General features: G+C 35.1%; 1 protein-coding gene across 3 annotated transcripts in view; it reads right to left on the bottom strand.

The window, feature by feature from the left end:
• Positions 1–5,299: 5,299 nt before the first annotated feature.
• LOC6042272 (proline dehydrogenase 1, mitochondrial) overlaps positions 5,300–8,739 on the bottom strand; it is a 57,767-nt gene continuing 54,327 nt past the window's right edge. For all 3 annotated transcript variants that reach the window (XM_038259674.1, XM_038259673.1, XM_038259675.1), the window contains exon 11: positions 5,300–6,856. In XM_038259674.1, the coding sequence (XP_038115602.1) occupies positions 6,651–6,856 (206 nt within the window). In that variant the 3' untranslated portion in view covers positions 5,300–6,650. The remainder of the gene's footprint in view (positions 6,857–8,739) is intronic.

Genomic DNA, 8,739 nt, shown 5'->3' with positions numbered 1-8,739 from the left:
CTATCGATACAATTTATGATTCATCTCCTTACCTACAGTCTTCCAAATAGTTTACAGTTTGACTATTTTTACAATCAGACCAATTTTATTGCAGGATTGGGTCCATAAGCAGGGATGCCAGGCTAAATTTGAAAAAATCTGGCAAAGTATTGATAAAAAAAATCTGGCAGAAGAAAATCATACAACAAGGAATAGAATGTGGGGACAGAATAAAAAATAACTGCTAAAATTTTAAGAATTCAGATGGTTTAACAGATTTTTCCACCTGTTGGCACCGCGATGAACCATCCTAGCGCAGCACGTGAAACACGACAGGCAAAAGGGAACGCACAATAAGAACTCGGTGGCCGGAAAGGCGGTCCGCAACGAACGGCCGGGTAAACTGAGAAAATAGGACAAAAACAAACCATTTCATGTGCAAATTAGAAGTGTGCTCGGGCGATCTCTAAAATTATTTGATTTCTCCCTAATCTGTGCCGGATTCGAATACCAAAAACAGTGTTTTGATCCGGATTAGTAGGTAGAATCGATTTACTCCCCAATTAGGGCAGAAACTTACTTATTTGTATTTCTTAATTAGCTTTTAATTATACCCCACGTGGAATATTGGCCGAAGGCAAATTTGTTACCTAATTGAATATCGATCGATCGTAGCCTGTAAGTAAAGTTCATTTGATCTGGAGAACTTTAGATTCTAAAACTAATGCGAAAACTTTAATTATTAGTTAAATACTGTGCCCGCCAGCAACAATAGCACCAACAGAGAATTGCATCGGTACTTAAGGAAAAACTGCTCATGTAAGATAGTTTATTCGCCCAATTTGCTATGATACTAAATAAAATTAATTTTTCTAGTTTTAAGCTGCTAATACAAAAAAGCTGCTTTAAAAACTCAGTTGTTCACAAGTCCGAACACCACCTCTAAAAGGTTGAATTTTAGTTTTCAGTGAAATAAATATTTAGGCCGTTGCAAATATTTTTTTAAAGTTTATGTCCCTCGACTCTGACCAAAGTCGTGGGGGGGGGGGGGGGAAGGGGGAATTAAAAATAAATAAAAATTTAATTTGCGAGGCACGGTTTTAACATTTGAATGCAAAAGTGTTTTAAAATGCATTATACACCTGTCCAGTTGTTTTGCAATCATTAGTTTCCAAAATACCTAAGTATTGACGATTTTTTTTGCCAAAAATAAAGTTTTTGCGGTGCTGTTCATTGAAATTTCATAAAAATTCAAAGTATTTTAAATCCAGCCCAAACATGCTGAATATGATTATCAATGCAGAAAAATGCGTTTTAGATTGTTTACAGTTGATTTAACTTTCAATTTCATTAAAATTTTGAAGTTTTTTGAAAAAAATATTTTTTTGCCCCCTGATTTTTTGGACCAATTTTGAAGGAGGAAGGGCGACATAAACTTTGAAAAATATTTGCAACGGCCTTACATTTTTTTCATTTTTGATAAGAATCGTTCATTTTAATCAAAAAGGTGTCAAAAATTGGCAGAAACTGAAAAATCTGTCAAAATCTGTCAAAAACTGGCACAGATAATGTAGATCTTTATTCTGGCAGACACTTAAAAAATCTGGCATTCCCAGATTAATCTGGCAACCTGGCAACCCTGTCCATAAGTTTGACAATTTTGGTTGCTGTGCACCCTTAGATAATGTTATAGGGTACTTTATCCATTAGTGGACCCCTTTCCTATAGTAGACCCTCTGAAGGGTTTTTGATGAAAAATTCAATAAAATCACAATTTCAAGCGTGTTGTTGCCTGCAAATCTTTTATTTGGCATGTTCAGCATCATTTAAATCAATGTTGACTGATATTGAATTGTCCTTTTTACCAAAATAAGTGTTTTGAGTTCGACATCTGAAATCAGCCATGGCCACTAGCATTTTCACAACAAAACTGCATTTATATTTTATGATTGAATTAACTATTCAATCAATTTTTGACTGATTATTTAACTTCAGCAAGTCGAAATAATGTAATTTTAAGGAACTTTACTAAAATAAAGTGAAGAACTGCTCATTTTCGAGCAAAAATTAGGGAGGTCCAATATAGGACAACGAAAATCCAAACTTTTCCAAAAGTGGTCCCCTGTTAATTAAACCTTCAAAAATGAATAAAACTGTGCCGTGAGACTGTGACGTCACGCTTTTTTGGTTGAGTCTTGATACCACTGCTTTAAAAATGTTTAATGTTTGATAAACATTATTCATTAACGAATCACGACACAAGGTCTTATGATTCAGACTTTTGTTAATTGATTTAATATGCTTAAGGCTGGTACAAATTTTATTTAAAGTTTTTGCCCCCTTTCAAAGCTGGCCCGAAAAATCAGGGGGCAAAAAAATATTTTTTCAAAAAACTTCAATATTTTTATGATTGAAGTTTAAGTGCAATTAGTTAAAATCAATTTAAAATGAATTCCACTGCGTTTAGAATCATTATTAGCATGTTTGGGTTGATTTAAAAATCTTTTGAATTTTTGAAAATTTTCGATGTCTACTATCGCTAAAGTTTTTTTTTTTCGCTAAAATTTTTGTTTTCGTCAAATTTTACATTTTTTGAAAACTTTTATTGAAAAACAACTGAACTAGTGTAAAATACAATTTTTGCAATTCCGTCGTGAAACTACTTACTTATCCTGTCATTCTTGAACAACGAAATAGCCTACTTTTATGTACCAAAAATAACAGAATCGAATAGCAACACTTTTCAAAATAAATGCTGAAAAGTTCTAGTAGCACACACAGAACTTGTTTCGAAAATAACACTTTTTGCAATTCCGTCGTGAAACCACTCACTTTTCCTGTCATTCTTGAATGACGAAATAGCCTACTTTTCTTTACCAAAAATAACAGAATCGAACAGCAACACTTTTCAAAATAAATGCTGAAAAGTTCTACTTTTCAGAACTCAAATGGATGCTGAAAAGTTGAACTTTTCAGCACTTGTTCCGAAAAGTAACACTTTTCAACATTTTTTGATTTAAACGATTTATTGACAAAATACATGAAAATTTGACTTAAAATTTCACTCAGTGTGTGTTTTTTGGAATTGCAAAAAATGTTGTATGGAACTCGTTGCAAAACTTGATTTTTTCAGCACTCTTCGTATTTATCCAACTCGGTGAACCTCGTTGGATAAATGTACGACTCGTGCTGAAAAAATCCCTTTTTTGCAACTTGTTGCATAAACTACTATTTTAACATTTTTTTGATTTAAACGATTTATTGACAAAATACATGAAAATTTGACATAAAATTTCACTCAGTGTGTGTTTTTCAGAAATGCAAAAAATGTTGTATGGAACTCGTTGCAAAACTTGATTTTTTCAGCACTCTTCGTATTTATCCAACTCGGTGAACCTCGTTGGATAAATGTACGACTCGTGCTGAAAAAATCTTCTTTTTGCAACTTGTTGCATAAACTACTATTAAAACACTTTTTCCATGCAAATGTTGAACTATGGCATGTTATTTTAATATTTATATATTTTGTTATTTTAGTTAATTAAAAGTTCTTTCAAACTAGTCATTAAGATTTAAGATCTGGCAACCCTGTCTTAAGTTATAAACCCTTAAGTGATATGTGTGTACTTGAATCCTAAAGCCCTATGTCATTTTATACGTACAACGGTTAAAAACACGATTAAAATCCTTTTTTGTCACTTTTTTTCATTTTAATGCAAAAAAATAAATTGTAAAGACAACCTTTTTCGAAGGATCAGCTATGGTCCCCTTGGAACAATCTGTCAAGAAGGACCTTTTGTGTCAAGGAGGGCCGCGAAGTTATTTTTTTAAATGATTTAATATTCCATTTTAAATCCTTTGCGGTCGTACCCAGGAAAATAAGCTTTGCCGTTGTGAACAACAATATCAGCAATTTAAGCTTCATTTTAGGACCCAATTGATTTTAGTTGGTTCCATAACTAAAACTTTATTTTCTGCGCACTTTGTTTCCAAAAAGCTTACAATCGAGATGAATGATTAGTGCGTTGCTTGTGGGGAGGCGCAGTTCTGTTTTTTCGTGTTAATTTTCATCGTTTGTTGTGTCACTGTTCGTGGAGTATTGTGATCGCTCTAGAGTCTTGCATGCATTCTTTATTCACTAAAAATGAAAAAAAAAAGAATGAAAATGTCATAATGACTACGGGCGCGTTTTGTTATTAATTTGTGTATTGTACTTAGTACTATGCTCTTTCAATTAGTTCAAGCTTTCAACAGCCGGCTCGCTAGCCTTGAACGGTTTAATTAAAATTTAAAAACTCAACGGGAATGGTATTGACAGCAACATCAGATGTTTGCCTTGAAAATAAAAATAAAAATTGAAAATAATTAAAAAAGGATTGTATTGACATCCGATTACTCTAATCCTTAAACACACTATGCAAATGGTCGTAACGCTAGCGTATCCTAGACCTTATATCTCCCCAAAAACCGTCCAACTCCAACGAATCTTACTTGGGGACACCGTGGAGATGTTCCCTTGACCCCTTAAAAAAGTGTAGCATCAACACTTCTTGTCTTCCAAAACCCTTTCCTTGTGGCAACCATGAGATGAGAGTGACCGGCAATGGACGGCTGTCGTGGTGGTGAGAATCTCTTTCGGGTGGAATTGGTTCTATTCTAAGAGATTCTATTCCCTACTATCGAAGGAAACTTGAGCTTAGTTGGACAATCATCACATCACATGGCGAAATCCAGTGCAATCCGCTAAAATCACCGTATACAGTAGTTGTTCGGTAACTGGGCGTTGTTTAACTGGGCGCTCGATAGCTGGGCCGTAGCCCAGTTAAAAAGCAGACAAACGTCAAAAAACCAAAACAACAAAAATGACCGAGGGGTTAATGGATGCAAAAATCATATTCAATAAATAAACAAAAAAATTTTTAAACTTTTGTTTAATTTCAAGTTACAATTAAAGAAATATGAAAAGTAAGAATTGTAAATAAATTTGAGTAACTTTTATTTTTATATTTCATCTGGAAAATATTATTCATCGGTGGTCCCCTCGTTATTTTTTGTTCAGCCCAGTTAACGAGCAACATTCGGTGACTGGGCTACGTTCTCAGCCCAGTTACCGAACAACTACTGTACTAGCAAAGCAAAAAAGCTTAAAATCCAGCTAAAATTTTCAGGACATTTTCTCCGCAATAAAATCCACAACTCGCTTCGCTTTTATTCACTGTTTAATTTGATTTAATTATTTTTACACATCTTACGAGTAGAACATTTTCTGTGTGTGTGTTTGCTTTTTTTCTTTCCTTTAGTTTTTTTCATTTCCTTTCTGTTTTTTTGTTTGTTTTGACTACGTTTAGTGTTTTTTTTAAATATTATAGATGTATAGCATTAAATATTCATTTTTTTTTTCGTTTCAAATTTTCCAGCATGTGTGTTTCAGTTTTCCAGCATCACTAGCTTTTAATGTTTTTGTGAGAGTGTGTTTGCGTGTGTGTGTTTTGTTTGTTTTCTTCAACTTTACTTAACAGTTAACACTTTTTTTCTTCTTCTTCTTCTTTTGCTTCGCCTATTCTGAGTAATTCGCGATAATAATAGGGTTTTTAATAATACACGCAGGACACAGTTCATGTATATGAGTTTCTTGTTTTTTTAATTGATTTCGTCACGTCTTTCAACTGGTTTCTTTCACTTTTTTTGTTATCTTTTTTTCATTAAGTTACACCATTAGTTTCACTTTCGTTATTGTCAACATTTGAATTGTAATTAGTGAGTGTGTGTGTGTGTATTTTAATGTATGTTATTTTTATTCATTTTTCAAGTGCGTTCTTCGACATAAGTTTAAGTTTATTTTGTTTTCTATGTATTTTTACACGGGAAGTTGCAATACAAATAAAATACATTTTTTGATATTTTTTTCTATGGGTTGATGCAAAGTTTGGTTTCGAGTGGTGTGTGAAACAACATTCAGAAAAAACACAGACATTCAGATCTTGTTATTTTTACCGCGCGCGTTGTCGAGGGTCGTGCTGGACGTTGTTGTTGTTGTTGGTGTTTCAACTACTCACACACACTTTTTTTTTCTTCGACCTGAGGCAGTTTCTTTAGTTGTTATTTTTTGTTAAAACTGGGTTCGTTTACGTTTAAAGTGTACTATTTTTTGGTTTGCGTTTCTGACACTAATGAAGAAAGGGGGGGATTGGGAAATTGGGGGGCGACGAATAGTTACACAAAGTTTACATCAGATCTGTTGGTTTTTTTTTTTAATTTAAGAGAATAATTTGATAACTTAGCTGACGAAATAAAAAGGACTTTTAATACAACTTTTTTTTCAGGTGACCTAGAAAGGTCACTGGTTTTATTTTCAAAATATTTTAGCGCTTAATCGAATAATACGCGGTTCGGAACTAAAATTACAATCACAAATTACGATTTTTCAGTTAAAAGCAGGAGGTTTAGGAGGGTGAGCATTCTGAACCTACCTTTTTCTGTGGCAAATATCGACACACTAAATCGACTAAACTGGGATTCTTGATTCGAGGATGCTGGGAATACACAACTAGTACAGGTAGTACGTTCACAAAACAGAAACTGGACACACACTTTTTTTTGTTTCCGGGGCTGCGTAATGTTGTGAGTGTGGGACCGTAACTTTTGAGTAGTTGTAGTAGTTGCTAGCTGACTTAGATCGGGGTGTACTTGCCGTTGGGCTTGTAAAACAGCTGACCCTTGGCTAGCCGCTTGGTGATCTCGGACAGCAGCAGGCGCTTCTCCTTCTTGATCTTCTGCAGGACGCCCTTGTTTTCCTGGGCTCGCCGCGACAGGTAGGGCAGCACCTCGTTGACGGGACCGTACGGGATGTACTTGTACGCGGAGTAGCCGGCTTGGCCTGGAAAGAGGAAGGGAAAAGATAGATAGGTTGGGTTCACTATCTTTGTTTGCCAAGAGATTTCCGAACTGGTTGTTGAAAAAAGCAGCTATTTTGTTTCATTGGTTAACAAGCCTTTCTTACTAAAGAATATAACAATAGTAGAAGTTCTTCTTTAAATTCATAACAACGACTTTGTTTATTAATAACGTCAGTACAAAAGAAAGTCTAATGATGAAAGCAAAGTATTATAAATGATATGCTTTCGAAAAGAAATAAAAAACGCAATTTTCACCAAAAGAATATTTGTAATCGTACATATTCTTAATCAAACAAGAGTATATGACAAACGCGAGCATAGCAAGCTTCCCATGCGTCAACGTGACGTGACAACGCACACCGCGGTTTTGGTTTTCTAGCATCGGTCGAGCCCTTTTGTGTGTTGGTATTTTGGTTCATCGTACCATCGTACCGAACAAAGCAGGCGTAAAGAAAAACCGAGGTAGGGGAACTATACCCTTTTTCCGCCTATTTCTATTATCGGCCTATCAGCACTTTGCTCATGACTGGTCCAAAGTAATAAATAGCTCAAATAAAAGTGAGCAAACAACTCTCCATAGTTGATACACTTGAAAAAGTTGATTTAATAGCGGAAAATGGCAAAAGTGATGATAATTGGTCGAACGGCTTAGAGTGATTAAAATGGGTATATTTCCCCTACAAGTGAACCGCGTGTGCCGCACGGTGCAGAGAAGCTCGCCATTCAGCTTCTACATAAGTGAGAGTGTCAGAAATAGCTATTTTAAAAACCGCACCCCTACACACTCAATCGCGACTACCTTAAGTAGAAAGCCATTGGCGTTGCCAGCATTGAAAACTTTGAAAACGATATAAACGATGAAAAGCTTAGAAAGCTCCTATTGGAATCCAATGAACCCTGTTAAATAAACTTACGAAATCACGAAAAATGACGTCTACCTTTAGGCGATTTTAGGAGCACACGGGAAACAAATTGATTGTAGCCGGATGAATGTCCTATGTCACAAAAGTTTTTGCATAAACATTGGACAGTTATGCAAAAACGCATAGGGCAAAAGAAAACGAAAAGCTACGATATCTTACACGTTGTAGGAAACATCGGTAGACAAGCTACTACAAAACGAGTATAAGTCGAGCCACAAAATATATGCGCCAGCATTCTCGCGCCAGTATTCGAGGCTCAACTTGACAACTTGTCGACTTGGCGACGAAGCGTCAAAAATCGATGCAGTGTGATTTTTTGACGATTTTTCCGATTAAAATTCATGCTGAATCGACATATTTACAAAGATGAAAATGACGTTCAGCCTTAAAGTAAAACCTATACCTTTCTTTAGTAAGAAAGGCAAAAAGTAAATCGCTCTAAAAATTGATCCGGATTGCCGATAGATGTCAAATTTGTTTCAGATGCTCACTCATGGTCTGTACTATGAATGTAGAAAAAAATTTCGGATAAAATCGGAAATAAAAAGTGTTGGCGAAGGTCACCAGGTGGGCTTTTACCTTTTTTAAGGGATTTTTTTTCTTTTGGTAGGTTAATCAAACGGCTCTAACTCCAGAACCAGATTATGGATCTGGATGCAACAATCAAATGCACTTTTAACAATCAAAATCGAAAATAGGAGAGCCGAGGACTACGTGACACAAAATTTGGCAAAAATTTTACCACACACGGACATCATTCGAACTCCACGGAATTTATTTTCTCAAAATTCGAGGGTTGGAGATAGACGAGTTCTGTCAAGGTGAATCGATAGAGCGTCAAAAATCGATGCAGTGTGATTTTTGGACGATTTTTCCGATTAAAATTCATGCTGAATCGACATATTTACGAAGATGAAAATGACGTCCAGCCTTAAAGTAAA

The sequence above is a fragment of the Culex quinquefasciatus genome, chromosome 3 (assembly GCF_015732765.1).
Source record: "Culex quinquefasciatus strain JHB chromosome 3, VPISU_Cqui_1.0_pri_paternal, whole genome shotgun sequence".
Taxonomy (NCBI): Eukaryota; Metazoa; Arthropoda; class Insecta; order Diptera; family Culicidae; genus Culex; species Culex quinquefasciatus.
This window is presented reverse-complemented; position numbering and strand designations above follow the sequence as displayed.